Genomic DNA, 18,434 nt, shown 5'->3' on the forward strand with positions numbered 1-18,434 from the left:
GAGTGTCTAGGGAGATGTAAACTCTTAAGCTCAAAAAAATAACACAGCAGAAGCAACTCCTTCTGGTGTATCCAGAAAGTCTGAAAACAATAATTTATTTCCCGATTTCTGTGAAAGAGCTGTACAATTCAAAAAGTGAGAGACAAAACATAGCAACAGTAGTATTAATCCAACTATAATTTGAATTAGAACTACTGACTGTACAAAACTTTTATAAAATCAAAGGACAGAACAGTCTTTACACCTCCTTATTGCCACTTGTAGTATAATTCACGCTGAATTAAAAGACGCTTCCATTTGCACAAACCATCTATTCATTCATACACAGTGAAAAATTGCATATTTTTTGAATTCTCAAGATTCTGGAATGGTCAAGGTTCCCAAGTGAGTTTGGTTTTATTTTCAGAATCCTCTATTTCTGAAAGATGAACTGGTCGATGAATTCGTTCTGGTCCGCTTCGATTTTACACAGAGTCTCGTACTCAACTCGGTATCTGAAAGGAAACAGCGGGGTCACCAGCAGCTCCCAGCCCGTGCTGGATGGCTCAGCACTGCCCTCACCGCCCACCTCACCTCTTACCTTTCCAGCTGCATCTTCTTCTCAGCGATTAAAGCCTGAAGTTGCTGTTCCTGAGCTTCTCTCTGCTTTGCTATAGACTTCAGCAAATTTCGTGCACCTATGGCCTGTCAAAACAGGACAGGCAGGAATGTACTTGTATTGGGATTTTTTATTTTTTCTAACCCTTTTCACTACTAACGGGTCGATTTTGAAGCGTTTCAGCGTTTGCGTTTAGCGATGAAGGAGGGTGACATCTGAATACTGAATGGTTGGTGGAAGAGGCAAACGGTGCCTGTGGAGGTTGGGCAGATTAAGGCATTTCAGACTCAAGGAACAAAAGTCACTGACTCCTCTGGAAATACAAACCGTCGCTGGTGACAGCCGTTCCTACAAGCTCTGGTTACAATTTTTTCCCTCAGTACAAATAAGGAAAAAAGTAATTACCAACAATTGTGCTAAACGTCAATTTCTATTTCCACAATAACATGGCAAAACCACACCGCTCGGTGACACGTAAAGAAAATGTCAAAGGTAGTTATAGAGCTATTCACTGATCTGGTGTTTAGGAAGCCCTCACCCTCCTCCTCCCAGAGCCTCTCCTGCATCTTGGAAGAGAAATCTCTACTTGCAGGAGTGATTAAAAAAAGTACACATTCTATTTTTGTGCAAATACACAGATAGGCAGGAGCAGTAGGACTGTTAAATGCAGGAGTAGCGCGATACTGAGTGTGCCTACAGAAGTCCTCTAGATGTTAATACCAATTAAAAAGCCCCATGCAGACAGACAGACGTTAACTACCATGGAAACGCCTCTACGAGACCGACAGGAAAAGGTTGTTTATGCTGTAAAAGACGGCAGGGAGAGATCTGCACAGAACAGAGTGGAGTACATGACAAGCCAGTAATTAATTGCACAGTACCTTCATCTTCTCACTTTCAGCAGCTTTTGCCAGCTGATCAACAAGTTCAATTAAGCTACCCACTATCTTTTGAAATTCTACTATTTCTGCAAAGGAAGAAAAAAGGTCAAGTAATATTCAAAACACCCCTAAAGAAGACTAATGCTTCTACTACATACAGCAATTTTCAGATGTGTCTTATGTTTTTAGATTTTACTGCAAACAAGTGCATTTTAAGATTTTCCTTGCTATGAGGTAGGCTATAAAAGGGGGAAGAAGCGAGGAAGGCTCTTAGGTGTCCATGGGAGTCCCCACAGCCCTTTGCACCCCGGCCTGCCTCTCTGGCCCTTCCCCGAGGGGCGCTCGGCCAGGCCGGCGGATGCGGCCCCGGTGCTCGGCCAGACCCTCTCCTCAGGGGCCGCCGCTCCCCGGGCCGGCAGCGGGCCGGGCTGAGGGGAAGGCAGGGACCCGCGGGGCCCGGCGGAGGACTCACTGTCGAGGAAGGCCCTGCACTCCTCGCGGAGCTGGGCCGTCTGCTGCGCCGCCTCGGGCTCCAGGACCCGCAGCTTGTTCAGCTCGTCGAAGTGCAGGCCCGCCGCGCCTAGCGCCGCCTGCGCCATGGCTGAGGGGAGCGGGGCGCCTCTCCCGGCCGCGGGCAGGGCCCTCCCGCCGCTCCGGGGGCCGCCAGGGAACCCCTCACCTCACAGCGCCCGGCCCGCTGCCACGGCGACAGCCCGCGCCCGCCGCGGGGCACGCTGGGAGCCGTAGTGCCGGCGCCGCCGCGGGGCACGCTGGGAGCCGTAGTGCCGGCGCCGGGAAGAGCGCTTCCGGGTCGCCGGTTCCCAGCGGAGCGCGGAGGAAATGAGCTCAGGCGGGGCCGTGGCGGCGGGGCGGCCGCGGGCGGGTAAGCGAGCGAGCGCCGGGGCCGCCGCTCGGGAGGCTGCGGGTGAGCGAGCGCGCGAGCGCCGGGGCCAGGGATCGGGGCGGGTGCGGCTCCCTCGGGCCGCCTCTCGGGTGGGGGGCGCTGACGGTGTTAGGCCTGGGCCCGCCGGGCCCACGCCGTAGCCGTCCCGCGGCCGGGACAGCCTCTGTTTGCTTCTCAGGCCTGCTGTGCCAGGCCTCGGTGCCTCCTCTGCCCCACCGCGGCCGCCCGGCAGGGCCCGGGGTGCCGTGAGACGCGGGGGTAAAGCAGCGAGGGGCCGGGGCTGGCGGGCGGCTTCGCGCAGGAGGGCCGGGGGTGGGGGGTTCGCCTGGAGCCGCTAAAGTTGTTCCTTTTTATGGCAATTCTCAGCAGGGACCATTTCCTGCTGCCGTTTCCCATCGGCGGTGTCGTTGTTCCGCAGCCTCCCACACAAGGCAGGAAGGAAGGGACGAGAAAATGTTCTGTTGTGTTAATGGGGGTAATTAAAGGTGACATTACTGTTTACAGCAAAAGCCTCCTAGATTATTAGTTACTGAATGTGTTGGAGCGATAGCACCGGCTCCTGCTTGGGCTGGCCGCGCAGGGGGTTATGCTCACCTTGAGCTTCGTCCTGCTGGGCCAGAGAAGTGAGAAAGGGCCCGGAGCCGTGGAACTGCCTGAAAACGGGGCTTTGATGGATGTGTCCAGGCAGTCGCTGTTGAAACTGGAGAGCTCTGATTGTGCCTGGATTTCTCTGTTGTTACAGAATCAATCTGGCTGTCTTTAAAAAATTGCTTTTGTTCTAAAAAAGGGATTGCTGAGGGGCCACAGCAGGGCAGGAGATGGATGAGGAAGGTACAGACCGAAGGCATGTGTCTCCTGTTAGCAAAGGGCTCAACCGCCACACAAGGCGTAGTTCCTTCTGGTTGATTTACTTACCCGTAATGGATTTCAGGGAAGACCCGTGACTGGTTGGGAGGAACGGTGTTACTTGCAAGGTGTGGATGGTTTGTGGTTGGTCCTCTGTAACTCTTAGTTGCTTTGTCTGAGTAATGAACGTCTTGTAGAACACCGTGACTGTAATACACAATTTTTGGTTGCTGCTTCCTGCCTACCCATCAGGAATTACCTTTCTGCCCAATTCCACGTGGAGCCACTTAGGCTTGCTCACGGGCTACTTAACTCAAGTGATGTAGCCGGAAAAAACGTTGTCTTGCGTGGCTGTAGGCTGAAGCTTGCTACGGCCTTTCTGGGGATTCGTTGAAAGTAAAGAACAATGGCAGGTAGTGGGAGTTCCAGTTAAAGCGTTTATAGACAAACTGAGCTTTTTTTGGCACTAAAATTCTAAGGCTCGGTTTGTGTCTTGATGATCTGTACCATATTTATATTGCTTGTTATTTAACCGACATTGTTTGCAGTGTCTGCTTAATTGCAATAATTGAGTTAGGAATTGCAGAATAACATTATGTTTTAGGTGTTGTTCGAGGTTCAGTAGTTATTCAGATCTCTGGCAATTTTAAGAGTGCATCTGTAGCTGACAAGTCCTTTGCTGTGTGGATGGACATTTGTGGGATTTTTTCTATCTTGAAAGCTGAGGTGGGGTGAGAAGGAAAAGGGATGTAGGAAGAATAGCAATATAATTAGCACATTGTTATATTTATTTATAAAAGGTTGCTCATGTGCCATAGGCACAGAACAGAGAAGAGAGGAGGTATTTGTAGTCAGAAAGAGTTAAAACAACAAACCAACAGCAAAAACTTTGGGAACAACAATTATTAGAAGAAGGATAGGCAAGAAACCTGTGCTTTTACTTTTCCAGTTAAAGAACTTCAGAACTGGCCCCATAGAGTTTCATTCTTTTACTTGTTTGTTTCCATTTTGAGCTTATTGTCGATGGAAAGATGAGCACAGTGAGACTGGGGAGAGAAAGAAGCAGCAAACGTCTCGCTGGCTTTTCAATTGAGACAAATATTCCAAAGACTGGCTGTACTTGATGGGAAGGTAGTGTTGAACGTTGAAGTTATGTGACCGTAACCCGACTGGGTGGTACTGAGCAACCGTTACACTGTGTGAGTTGTCTGACAAACAGCTAAATCTTTTTTTGTTAGAATGTGTGTAGATGGGTCTCTAGGAAACTACTGAAAGTACCTCTTCTTTATCGTGGGCTTCCTGTTTTTGCTGTAAATGTAAATTCCAAGCTTCTGTATTGATCTTACGCATTTCTGTTCCAAGGGCGCAGTGGTTATGACCGTGTTTGCCTTGCCGTCTTCCTCCGGTGACTCCTGACTCTTCACCAATCACGGCGGAATCCATCAAGCCCACGCTCTGCAGGGTTGTCATCTACCTACAGAAGGAGATGTCGGGGGACACGTGTCTAACCACCACCCTTTGTCCAGCTGCAGGGCCCAAGCCCAAAACTTGCAGCTTCAAAGCAGGCAGCCTCGGGAACAAGTACGTGCGACTGAACGTCGGGGGCTCTTTGTATTACACCACAGTGCAAGTGCTGACCAGGCACGACACAATGCTAAAGGCCATGTTCAGCGGCAGAATGGAAGTGCTCACGGACAAGGAAGGTAAGGGAATGTCTCTTGTTCTTGGGAGTTTTGGAAACCCACTGGGTTTTGGTCATGGTTTTTTAATTATCCGAAGACTACGCCTGGTGAAGGATGTAGGGAAAGATATATTCCAAAAATAGCTTGGAACGTTAGGCAGCCAGCTCCCATTGGCGCTAACAGTCCTCTGTGCTTTATAAAAATGTGTTCTTTTGTTCCTAAAATTAACCAGCGGAAGGACTGGTTCTCTGTCCTACGATCGCAGCCGGTGTGCAGATTGTTGATGTTGTTATGAAGACTGAACAGACAGTATGTGGGTTGTCGTTTATGTGGTGTCATCTAGTGGCATCACTTGCAGTGCGTATGTGGGGAGGGACATTTGGTTTCCATCTTTAAAGCTCAGAATAGCCTTGTTTGCTGTGTTGGAAATTCTTTTTTTTTCCTCCTTCCAGTAGCATGTTCCACTTGTGGCTTACAGTGCTGTGACGGTATTCACTTGGCAGTCAAGGAGTATGTCAGCTCTTGCTGGACGCTGAATATTGGCGTTGTAAAAATCCTCAGTACATGATAGAGCAGAACAAGTAAGACGACCAGTATCAGCAATGGCTACGAGTGCTTTCGTTTTCCTGTCTTTAGCAGTCCAGGACAAAGTGACACTTTAGGAATGAGGGTTGTGGCACTGTGGAGAAGAGGCTGAGAGAGGCTGGCAGGTATTTAACCTCTTGGTGTTTCTGAACACTCCTGTGTGAAAGCTCCTCCACGTGCCCAGGTTACATCAGTTTGAACTTGATGTCTCAACAGTGTGTTTCCTTAAACTGAAACAACTCCTTGTGGATTTTGCATATTCTTTAAACCAAGTTCCCCTTGAGTGGGCTGGGTCTTGCTGAGTGTTAGATACAACTAAATCTGTTTAGTCCAGCAGTTTTGTCTAAGAGCCTCAGCCTGAATGGAGGACAAGGTTCATGTTCCGACAGCTACAGCTGGAGAATCTAGCAGTGCTTTAGCCTAACTACCACTTTTTTTGCCTGCCTTCCAGAGCATGGAAGGGGTTTGGCACTGTATTGAGTCCTCTGCCTGTGTGTGTCCTACATGGCTATTGTTTGCCAGCAAGTCAGACATCCTGTTTCCTAGTGAATGTGACGACAAGGATATTTTAAAATTGCAAGAGCTGTCTGTTTGCTACTGTTTCCTGTGCTGCATCCCCTCTGCGCTCCCTCCTGCTCAGTCTCTGTCCTGTTCTTTGCTCCTGTTTGAAGACTAGAACAGCCTTTTTCCCCTATTGGGTTTTCTGGGCCAGTCTACCTTTGGGCAGCTTTGGAACAATTCTCTTTCTATAACTCCAAACAACAGCAGGAGATATGGTTACAAAACTGCCAAATCCTTCTCGTTAGGCCACAGAATTTAGCCCAAATCTACTTGTTGCAAACATTTGTGAATTTTCTCTTCTAGTCTTTCCTTGGTTTTCTCAGCGCTAAGTTTCTGATTGCCCAGCATTACACTATAACAGCAGTTAATACACTTATTCCCATGCAAATACAGCACACCCCCATTTTGCTGGGAATATGACAAGCCTCTAAATAAAAGGAGAAACCTACCTAACAATAAGCTTTTTTTTTTTTTTTTTTTTTTTGTAGGTGTGAATGGCTTGGACAGTCAGTTAAATAGACGTAAACTGGTGACTTCGGTAGCAGTTGAAAAGGTCCATTCCTTTAATCAGAACCTTCTACAGAAAAGAGGAAGCACAGACAATAATTTTGGTCAGGCAGCCCACTGACTGATCAATTGATACGGGGCAGTCAGGTTCCTGCAGCAATTTTAGGGCCTCTGATAGGAAGCCAAGTATTTTTAGCTTGAGGCTTTTCATTTGGGGTGCTGGGAAGTAGTGAGAACATATGCGAGGTACCAAAGGGGTGGTTCTGCTGCCAGTTACCAAATTCATTTTGCTCAAAGTCAGTAAAGACTTCTGCTGGATGAAATGGGAAGAGTATCACGTGCTGTTTCAGGAAACATTAGGTTTATTTAATCTCTCTGAGGAGCTTTTTCTTGCGCCCCTAGCATTGAGGTGATTGAAATGATGTGATGGTTATTTTTCAGGCTGGATCCTTATAGACCGTTGTGGGAAGCACTTTGGAACAATTTTAAACTATCTCCGAGATGACACGATTGCACTTCCAAAACACAGACAGGAGATCAAAGAGCTGATGGCAGAAGCCAAATACTATCTCATTCAGGGCTTAGTGGACATGTGCCAAGCAGCCCTGCAGGTAAGAAATAGGAGTTGGGGACAGCAGAACTTTCCTACTGCACAGGGATGCCAGGAGGGTGAATAAAGTTGAAACTGTATTCACAGTTTGTCATTTAAGTAGAGGGACTGGTTCTTTTCTGGGTTTTATTTTTTTTTAATTTTATTTAGGAAATAGATAGCAAATGAATTCCTCTTGTGAGAAATGCAATAAAAGCCAGAAATTTAAAGGAAACTGACTGAATAAACATAATTATTTTTAGCGTATGTTCTAAAAGACCTCATGGCATTTGTCTAAATTGTCTCCAAGTTGTGTCACTTCTAATTAGCTAATATTTATAGACAGAATGGGTTTGAATCTTTGAAAAAGTTTTACCATTTTTCCAAGTTTGAATCTTAATGGAGAAAAACACCTATATGGTAACTACTGATTACTTTAAGAGCTTTTCTTTGTATCAATTTACTACTACTATTTGCAAATATGCAAGCCCATAGTAGCTTTATTCACTTTACTAGTTCCTATGAAATTGATTGATTGAAATCAGCTTGTTCTGCCAACTCCTTAATAAGGTTTGCCCAGATGCAATATACATAACTTATTATTAGTCTTAAGATTGTGAAATGGATGTTTCTTGCAGGACAAAACTTAGTTATTAATAAATATCTCACAGACTAGGTTCAATATACTGCTTCTGTCCACTGAAATGAATACAACCCCACACTTACAATTTTCTTTCTGGTTTGGAATTTAAAATCTTCCTTCTAAAAAACAAAATGTTCTAAGGCTTTCCTGTTAGCTATTGAGCTTTCCTTAATTTGCTACACAAGGAATCTGGAGTCACAGACTGTACTACACGCTCTGGATTGTTGCTTTTGTATCACAAGGGGCTGAAGGCCATTTTGGTGACATGCTGTTCTTGCCAAATGTTCAGTTCATCGTGGCTGATGTTCTTATATACTGCAGTGGTTTGAGTTGATTAAAACTAGTGCAAACTCTTACTATCCTTTTCTTAAAAAAGGATGGAATAATAAACCCACTTAAACCAAGTATGACTTGAACTCAGAGTCCTTGCTATAGCTAAGAAGGACATCCACCTGCATCCCGATATTTCAATTACTGCTGCCTTCTGGGGATAAGAAATCTCTCTGCTGTGTTTCTGGGTTGCAGATGAAGGTAACGCTGTGTGGTTACTATAGCAACACAGAGCTTTTCCTTTGCATCACAGGGTTTGGGAACATGGCTGGAGGGTTGGAGAAGTAGTAGATGTTAGTTTTAGCTTTTATCTCTCTTGAGTTTATTTCCTCTCTCTCTTCTGTCTTTAAAACAGGACAAGAAAGACTTGTATGAGCCTGTCTGTAGCATCCCTATTATCACATCTCCGAAAGAAGAAGAGAGACTGATAGAATCATCAATGAAAGTAACTGCTTTTCCACAACTATCCAGTGAGAAACTGAATTTTTCCTAAACCTATTCAAACACAGAATTTAACTGTTCTGCTTTTTTTCTTTCTCTCCCAATAGCCCGTTGTTAAGCTGCTTTATAATAGAAGCAACAACAAATACTCCTACACCAGGTATGTCGGGTTTTTTCCCCACTGTAATGAGAAAGTTTCCCTTTGACTATGGGAATGGAGGAAGATGTGGTATGACCTAACGTGGTGGGTTTTTTTTGTTTTGGGGTTGTGGTTTTTTTGCTTACAAAAGTGCTCTTTTACAGATCTGCATGCAGTTACTTTTGGTTGATGTGAATGTAAATGGGGGGAGAACACAACCATATTTGTTGGAGGCCAGTGTACAGTTCAGTTGTGTGAGAAAGATGAACAGAAACAAGGGACGACGTAAGAACGATGAGGCTACTAATATTGGCTGATGTATTCCTAAATGCAAGCAGACTGGTAACCAGAGTGTTGCCTTGTCAATGCAAAGCTAGTGCCGCCGTGATCCGTACCTCGTCAATGTAGCTTTAGAGTCTGCATATACCTCTGCCAGCACTCTTTGACCTACAGAAATTCTTAATGTTCCAGTGCCTCTAAATAAATTACTTGGTTACAAAGGAAAGTATCTGTTCTGCTCAGGAACAACCCAGATAGGGCCAGGGCAAGAATTTACTGGCTTTCCTCCTGTGTAAAGTAACATTATTTATTTAGTTTTATGCTGTAACTATCGTGATCCCTTGGTTATGATGCTATCAGAATGGCTTTGGATTTTCCCAAACCAGTCATTGAAGCGATGTGAGTAATCCTTTATGCTATGCAGAATCCTCATTTTCAGCCGTTTCAATCTGAGATGCAATCTTGGAAGCTTTTTTCTGTAGACAAACTGATTGTCTGTCTGTCAGAGAGATGGATTCTAAGAATCGTGATATCTCAGGTAGTCAGGAAATGCTACCTGCGGGAGTGCTGAAGAGCAGCCTGTTTTTAAGCAGACTGCATTCTGTATCTGCCAGTCACATTCACTCCTCCCTGTGTTACCCTTTAGCTTAACGGCAGCGATGCTAAAGCAAGCACAGAATAGCGTATTAGTCACCGCGGGTCTGGAAATGTAAATGTACTAGTAATGAGGGCAACAGAATCCTACATACTGGGAGGTGCTGGTATCTCAACTAGCTGTAGGGTTCTAATTATTCCTTGCGCATGAATCTGCATGCCTTGATGGTGTTTAAATGAGGCATCCTTATTTAAAATTCCACACTGGCTGCTAGCAAGCAGAGATTTTTTCCATCTCTTCCTCCTAATCGATGGTATAAAAGGATCTTTCTCAGTTACGTTGTCAGTGTGATCTAATAATGAAGACTTCTGCATTCTTTTCCCAGCTCTGCCACTTGATAGAGCCTGGGACATGTCACTGCCTGAATCCCAGATTGCTTTCGCAGATGATTCTTGTGAGCTGAAGATTTTGTCGGGTTGCACATCATGCTTTTTTGATTTAGATCTGAACAGAAATACTTCTCAGACTAAGTAATTTATGTAAAGCCCAGTCAGCTGTTGTTATTAGCAGTGTCTTGATTCACAAATATTTCATAGCCTTCCTGGAGCGCTTGCAAAAGTTAAGATACTGCATACACGTGTCAAGTCTCTGGGCAGGTTCTTGGCACCAAGGTGTGAACCTTGAGCTTCTGGGACCAAAGAGTAAGGAATTTTACTGTCAAAGCTAGCGAGGTTGGCTTTGTTTTCCAGGCAATAATATGTTCACTAATTTCACATATCAACATGTAATTTCCCAGCCACCTAAAAAAAGAGACAAAGGGACACAGAGTATTTATTTTCGATACAGCTGCATTCAAGCTGATATCGGAGGAATAAGGATTTAGGTTGGTCTTTTTTTTTTTTTTTTACTTAATCAAATAGGACGTTGGTCGTGATGTTATTTAAGTAAAATATTTTAAATTTTAAGAATAGCTTTCTGATAGCTTATTTGATTGTAAAGTTATAACACAATGTGTATTTTTTTTTCTCTAGGACATTTGGATCTTGCTTTGAAAAGTTATTAAGATCCTGTATTGTGGTGTTAGCCAATAAAACTTAGTTTCCGAAATAATGTACTCACCCTAGAAATTTGTGTGTGGCATCACTACTGTTATGTGTAGAACACCTTGCTTTTAACTGGCCTTCTAACATGCATTGACTCTTTGGATTTCGGCTGTTCCTGAGCTGAAGAGAACTGCAGTTAGGATGTGATTTAATCGTCTTGAGCATCAGTCAAGAGATAGTTGTAGATAGTTGATGTAATGATTTGGGAAATTGTGCTGTCGTTATTAATTATGTAACTTGACCTCTAAAGGCCGGTGTCTTTGCTCATGGGGATCAGAGCATCCTATTTGTATCTGAATTGGCTATTACCCTCTCTTCTTGGCAGCACATGGCAATGAGTCACTACTTATTTGTATTCTGCAGTTAGATCAATGCTTAAAACTGTAGTGGAATAGGCATATAAATTCTGTAGAGACGGCCAGTTGGAAAACCACAAAAAACGTATCCCTTCTTTTCTTGCTGTATTTCAGTAACTCAGATGACAACTTGCTGAAGAACATAGAACTGTTTGACAAACTCTCTCTCCGATTCAACGGCAGAGTTCTTTTCATTAAGGATGTTATAGGGGATGAAATCTGCTGCTGGTCTTTCTATGGACAGGGGCGGAAACTTGCTGAAGTCTGTTGTACCTCTATAGTGTACGCGACAGAGAAGAAGCAAACCAAGGTAATGGAGTTCTACCCACCTGTCTCTTACGGTTTAAAAAAAATCGGGCTGATGATACATTGCAGAAAGGTACAGATTTTGTATAACTTAAGTTAAATTGCTACGGGCAAGCAATATCACTTATTGGAAAAGCTTTGATACCAGCTCTCCTGAATATTGACTGGAATTGATGGTCAGTGGCATCAAAATGAGTACAGTGGCTTGCTGCTTAGGGAGCTGCAGGATGAGCTGGTGTCTTGGTAAAAGATCCTGCATTCCAGATAGAATTCAGAGAAGACTCAATAATGGTAGCAGCTTTGAAGACGGAAAGACTGGGAATGGTAATTCTGAAAGCACGTGCATTTTAGCAGTAGTCTCTTAAAGCTGACTTTGTGTCCCTAAAGCACGTAAATGCCTTTAAATTCTTCTCTAATTGAATGAAGTAAAGATCTAATTCTGCTCCTACTTATACCTACATAAGTTCACTTCATTGCAGTTACTTTGTACTGTGTTTCACTTGCACTGATGTAATCATTGTATTTAATTGGACTAAATGATTGTGTCTGGGAGTATAAATTTCTCCAGAGTGTTGGAAAATATATGCCAAAAAGAGAAGACTGAAACTGATCTGTCCCAACCCAAGTAACTGAATAGGATGGGATGAAATTAGTGAAATGGAAACTTCAGCACAAACACTCTTTAGAAACATGATATTTTTATTATCATTTTGCTTTTATGTGCAAAACTACAGAATATCTGTCAAAAAAGAAGTTCCCAGTAATTAGCCTATCTGGATTTCCCCACATTTCCAGCGATTCTTCTCATGGTCTTCCTGCCTCTGATTTTGCAAAGCTTACCTAAAGACTTGCTTTCAAGCACAGTATGTCCTAAAGAGATGGGTTACATGCATGAAAATATAATGATGATTAGCATGATAAATCTACAGAGTTTCCCTAACTTGAGGAGTTACCTTCTGACTTGCAGTGGTACAGGTAAGGTGACCAGAGTCCAACATTAGCACTTAAGACTCAGAAATACTGTATTCCATTCTAGAACAATCTAAAAGAAGAGGTGAGGTAGGCGAGCTGGTGGTGGGAGGAATGCTCTACTAGGAATTAGGCTGCTTTGCTCATCTTTCTCATTTACAATTGTTTTGCTGTCTCTATAGTGTATCTTTTTATGGCTTGAGTATCTTTTTACTTATGGGCATGTGTTCCAGTCATGTTCTGTAGATCAGGAAAAGGACATGTGCTGTTTTTTGTAGGTTGAATTCCCTGAGGCACGAATTTATGAGGAAACGCTAAATGTCTTACTATATGAAACACCACGGGTTCCTGACAACTCTCTGCTGGAAGCCACAAGCAGGAGCCGAAGCCAGGCATCTCACAGTGAGGATGATGAGGGTTTTGAACTCCGTGACCGAGTGCGCCGAATCCACGTGAAGAGATACAGCACCTACGATGACCGTCAGCTCGGCCACTAGCACATCAGTCGAGGAGAAGGGGTTCGGTGTCAAGGCTTGTGTTGATATTCTTTGAGGGAGATCAAGTAGGGAGGGATCAGTTGGACTCTGTGGATTGATCTTCATTTGGCTTCTCGGCTCCCTAGAGAAGCAAATGGGCATTTGTGCGCACAAAGCAACATTAAGGGCCAAGGGCTTTGAGAACTAATTTTGCAAAATGTTAATTTTGCACCGTGTGCTTTAAATACAGACTGGCCCATTTTCATGCTACATGAGGAGAGGAATTCGGAGCACCGATTCTGGCAGTTTGTGGTGGCTCATGCATATCTCGTGACATGCCAGTTCTCTTACTTCCCGTGAGAAGTACTGCTTTTCCTGAATGAGATGGCGTGATTTGAAAAATCTTTTTGCAGATACCTGCCCTTTTAGGGTTTTGTATAATGGAACTTCCAGTTTTTAAATCAAGATACTGAAGAGGGAGTGGAGAGAACTTGAACATGGCTACTTTTAGCAAACACTACATCTGATAACCCCCAGAAGAAATGGTTAGCTATCCAATAGGCAGATGCACTGCACATGGGGTTTCTCCCACCTCTTTCCCCAGAACACATGCAAAAGTTTGTGTTCTGAGAGCTGTCTTTAAAACTTAGTAATTCTAAGGCAAGCTCTTCCGAAGAGGTAAGAGTCAAGTCATCAAAAAATCTCCCCTTGGAAAAATGAGACAACTTTGAAAATATAAATATATACATAATGACTTGTCTTGGGAGATGGAGAAATGGCTGTGGTGAAGGAAGAAACTTCCTCAAGTAAGAAAACTTCAGGAGTAGATTGTGGCAGTGCTGCCATTGGTTAGGCTTGTGACAGTGCCATCCTGTTCATATAAACAATAGCAACCTGGGGAACTAGTTTTACATTCATTTCCTCCTTTGGCCCAAAAGTGCTATTTGATGTTAAATTTCTCAAGCAGCAGAGGAAAAACTGCAGTGACTGGGGAAGTACAAACTAAATGCTAGATAATGTTCACATACTGAACAGTGAGTTCGAGTTTCATGCTCTGAATCCCTTCTAGAGCATAGAATTTGAAGTGGAAAGAAAAGAACAGTCATAAAAATCTTGTTCTAACGTGAAACTGCAAGAGGCTTTGGACACAGGAGAAAGGTAGCTTATCCTGAATTTTAAACTGAAATAATCACTCTTGTTCTGAGTGCTTGGCTGGGTCCTGGTTGTAAAGGGCCTTTCAGAAGGTTGGAGTCAAGGCTGCTCTGCAAATTGGGTGTCTGGAAACAGGTTCAAGTTCAGTATGAAAAAGTTGTTACTGTATTTTTAAATGTGCTTGTATGTTTCAGCTGTAAGTTACAGGTTCAAATTTTACCACTCCTACATGGTTATTACTTGATGGTTGTTCATTGGCAGCTATGGGTATGTGACAGTGGTGGAACATGCTCCACAACTGCTTTTATGTTCCCATATTGCACATGAACGTGGAAGCTTCAGATTCCACCACGGTGAGTCTTGAACTGCTTTCACCAGTGCCAAGTCTACCTATAAGTTTTAAAGCAAATTACTGCAAAAGCCTGACAAGAAAATCATCCCAAATTAATACAGTGAAGTCCTAAGTAGAATTAAGATGGTAGGTGGTTTGGTAGTAATAGAAGCAGAGGAGGGAACAAAAAAAAATTATTTCCACTTTCCAATTAGGCTTTTGAAAATGACATTGTTGAGGCTTGGTAAGAAAACACTAATGGCTTCAAACTTTCAGGATTTGATTGCCTTGCCAGACCTCCACATGTGGCAGGCGTTCACTTAATTCTCCTCACATTCAGGAAGTAGCGTTGCCACAGTAATGCACCTGCCTTTTTGTGAAAGGCCTCTTTAAAAGTCTAATAACCTCCTTTCTTTTTGTATTGCTTTCTGTAAGTTGTTGTTTTCCAGCTGGTTGTTCTATTGTGCCAGTGAAAATACAGCTGCTGAGATTAGTTTTGACAAAGACTTTTGTGGGTTTTTTTCTTTAATTCTACTAGAGTGTGACGTGGATTTTTTTTTTTACATTTTTTTCCCTCCACTGATACTATTTAAATTACACTGTAGTGGGTGCTTTGAAGCTACCAGCAGAGCCTGCAGTGATAGGAGCTTTGTGCTGTACTTAATAGCTTCGATTCATTCTCTTGTACCTTTTTCATCTTGTAGCAAATAAGACTGCCATTTAAAATTCATACCTGGCACTTTGGTTTCTTGGCAAATGATTTATATTGTTTTTTCTTGTTACTATCATAATGAATGTTAACAGGTTAAGTAAGTGACGCTGGTAGCCATGCAAAAATTGTGTTTAAAATTAGTTACAAGCAGAAAAATGTCATCTTCACGTTTCTTTTCTTTGGGGAATACGGGCATGGGAAGGAGTGTGTGAAAGAATGAGGGTCAGATCTGTGATCTGACATCCCATGGTTGGATTCTGTACTCCCAGGATTCACTATGATGCTGTAAGAAGCAGAGAGGAGCTGGTGTTTTGGTTTAGTTGGTTCTCTTTTCCCTGTCTCCCATAGTCAACAAGTAGTATTAATTTCCGATTTGAATTTAGATTAAATTAATCTTGGAAGCAAACTGTTTTGAGAACCATCTGGGTTGTGAGACTCTTAAAAAGTGTAAAATAACTACTTGGTGTTTGTGGGATGTGGAATATCAGGAAGAACTGTAAGCAGTTATGAATGTTTTTAAACGTGTACAGATATCCTTTTCATTTTACCTTCTCTCAGCCCCATTCATTCTCCCTTCTCTGCCCCCAGTTAGTACTGATCACAAAACATCTGCTTTTAGATTAAGATACAACTAGAACTGGAATGATGTTTGGAATTAGGTTAAACGATGCTTGCCCACTATGGACAGAATACTCAGTCTGTAAGCTTTACTCAAAGTAAAAATCTAATTGCATAAACACTAAAGTTTTCTCTATTCAAAAGATGTTTCAAAACCATGGTCTTGATGTTCTTTGTCTTGGTAAAATTTTCAGGATGTGGCTGAGAGGTCCCAGTTAAATACCTGTGGTTGGGTTTGACTCACAGTTCTATAGTTCCCTCCGCTGGTGGACAGATGGGAGTGGGAGAACATCAGGAGATCTCTGTGTAGCTGTGTTCTGGGATGTGTGCTGCTTGGACACACACAAGGCTAAAACGATTGTCGTATTAGAGATCCCTTCCTTAGGTAGGGCTGCTAGGGTTTCTGATAAAATCTGGAAAGCCCGGAGTTGTTTCTTACTCGAGTGCTCACCTAATTGGATAATTTATATGAAGTTTCAGTCAGTCTAAATGTAGACATGGATGCAGCCATCACTTGCACAGTTCATGGGTTGAATATTTTTCTAATACAAGTGACAGAACACTACATTTTCTCTTAAGAGTCCTGTTTATCTGGAACTGCTCCAATACAGGATGTTAATTCAATGTCCTTTCCACCAAAACCATGGCATGTTGATTTATACAGTCTCAGTACTACCAGGTTCTGATAATTTTGAATACTGTAGTTTTGATGTGACACATGGTTTGTATTCTCATCTTAATCATCCTTTACTTAATTAAAGGCTATAAATTGTTTGACAAGAACATTCTAGAATTTTAGAACATATTGTTACAACCTGGTATAATATAGAAGAAGCAGCACTGAAAAGGATAACACAGTTTTGATCTGCAGTATTCCCTTATTTGTAGTGGGCTGTCCACTTCCAGAGAGAGCGAACAGCTGTGCTTCCTAAGGCTCTTCTCTGCTGGCTTTAAATATCACAAATTATGATCCTTATTAAGACAATATAGATTTCTAATTATACACATTTGTCTGCAAGTTAAGAAACTTGTAATGACTTCCTACATAGACCATCACCAATGGATGTGTTTACTGATGTGCCTGGGAATTTATAGTAGCCTTTAGGAGGAAGAAATGCCTTTTTGCCTCATTTGTAATGTATAAATTCTAACTGTGTCAGCTAGCATTCATTAGCTGCTGCAGCTCTTTTTGAAACTTTACTGTCCTTTCTACTCCTAAATTTACATGAACTTTTGTGTGTTCAAGTATTATATTAGCAGACTGAGAATGAATGGAAAACATTAACTGACATCTATATACAAGTACTGTAATAAAGGGTTGCATGTTTCCATAATGGGGGCCTCACGTATTGCAAAACAGCCTCAGTCTTTCTACAGAGAAGGAGACTCGGTGCCTTGAGTGTCTTATGTTAAACAGCTTTTCAGTATCAGTGTTAATTAGGCAATAATGTCAAAAGAGAGAGCTCTGCAGGGTAGCAGCCTCCAGCTGCGTGATAAATGCCGACACAAAACTAAATGTTTAACCTGCACCTTGACATTTAGTTCTTGGAACAGGAGACATTTATCCTATCGTAACGTTCCATTCCAATGACTTTTTCTCTCTTGCACTTCTCGGTTAAAATAAAAAATGACTGAGACTGGGAGCATGTTGGAGGGAGTGACACTATGGGGTTACTGAAAAGCTGAATTCTGCTTGGAACAGGCAATGCTTATTGTAGTTTTGATTAGATTTTTATTTTTCTTGAGTTTTTTTTAATTTTCAGACACAATTCACTCTTAGAAATACTGATGAAGTATAGCTTAACCCAATGAGTCTGGCCCAGCAGTCCTTGTCTTTGCACAATTAGGTTATATCCTCTGACAATCCTTGGCATTAAATCTTTACAGCCAAATTTCACACCATCCGTTCTGTTAGGGTAACTGAGGTTTTATTAAGAGATGAGTGGGCATGAGTCCTGTTTCCAACTTTGCTACTAACTCAGTGACATACAGCAAGTCAGGTTTTTTTGTATGTGCATAATTTTTCCTCGTCTGTAATAAAATGGTGGTAAGACCCTACCCTACCTCAGAGGGATGTTGAAGCTTAATTTGTTTAATAATAGTAAAGGACTTTGGATTTCTATAATATTTTGTATCCAGAGGATAGCAAGTATGATTGCTTATCTTGTTTAAACTGACATTCTGTGACTGAGCTGTTTTCTTGTAGCATCAGGCTTTGTTTTATTTTTGTCTAACTCTTAAGGGTCAGCCTTATGGATAAAATACTTAGTTAATGCAGTAATCATATTAGCTATTGATTAAAGTGTTTTCTCTTTTATCAGTGCATTAAATGAAAATGGAACACTAATTTTTAATAAAGTGTTATATTTTGTCTTCTGTGATTTTGTTTTTTTTTTCTCCAGCATCATAACTTTTTATTTGTCATGTTGGTCTCTGCACTTTTGTTCTGCCTTGTAGTTGTGATCCTCACCAAGTATTCAGGATTTCTGAACCACAGAAATACTGTATCAGCAAATGGCTTTTGTATTATATGGAGCTATTGCTACCTTTCACCGTGCAAGTGCAGGCTCTTTGTAGAAGGTGTCAGTGTACTTACAGGTACATGGCAGACAACTGGTTTTAATTTTCTCTGGGCTTTTCCTTTAATTGTAGAACAATTAATCGGCTGCAGTGGTTTTTCATGTTCATGAAAATAACTTCATTTCCTAGTAAGAATCACAGAGCGTTTTGATCTTTCATTAAGTCTACACACAATTTGTATTACCACAGAGGTAAGCTAACTTTTATTTTGAAAATCTTTAACCTAGCATTGAATTAGAACCAGAGATTCA

The 18,434-nt window shown here is 42.4% G+C and overlaps 2 protein-coding genes across 3 annotated transcripts; one reads left to right on the forward strand and one right to left on the reverse strand.

The window, feature by feature from the left end:
• Positions 1 to 62: 62 nt before the first annotated feature.
• Positions 63 to 2,200, reverse strand: IFT20 (intraflagellar transport 20). Its single transcript, XM_074160760.1, has 4 exons — positions 1,952 to 2,200; positions 1,480 to 1,565; positions 581 to 684; positions 63 to 494 (listed from the first exon to the last, which is right to left on the reverse strand). The coding sequence occupies exons 1-4, from the start codon at positions 2,076 to 2,078 to the stop codon at positions 413 to 415; spliced, it is 399 nt and encodes a 132-aa protein (XP_074016861.1). The 5' UTR covers positions 2,079 to 2,200; the 3' UTR covers positions 63 to 412.
• Positions 2,201 to 2,279: 79 nt separating this feature from the next.
• Positions 2,280 to 17,982, forward strand: TNFAIP1 (TNF alpha induced protein 1). 2 transcript variants are annotated; one of them, XM_074160626.1, is made up of 7 exons: positions 2,280 to 2,362; positions 4,592 to 4,932; positions 7,006 to 7,175; positions 8,482 to 8,571; positions 8,675 to 8,727; positions 11,154 to 11,349; positions 12,593 to 17,982. In XM_074160626.1, the coding sequence occupies exons 2-7, from the start codon at positions 4,716 to 4,718 to the stop codon at positions 12,809 to 12,811; spliced, it is 945 nt and encodes a 314-aa protein (XP_074016727.1). In that variant the 5' UTR covers positions 2,280 to 2,362; positions 4,592 to 4,715; the 3' UTR covers positions 12,812 to 17,982. The 2 variants fall into 2 exon arrangements, with proteins under 2 accessions (XP_074016727.1, XP_074016726.1); XM_074160625.1 differs by having other exon boundaries at positions 2,338 to 2,404.
• Positions 17,983 to 18,434: the final 452 nt, after the last annotated feature.

Source organism: Numenius arquata, chromosome 18, assembly GCF_964106895.1.
Source record: "Numenius arquata chromosome 18, bNumArq3.hap1.1, whole genome shotgun sequence".
Taxonomy (NCBI): Eukaryota; Metazoa; Chordata; class Aves; order Charadriiformes; family Scolopacidae; genus Numenius; species Numenius arquata.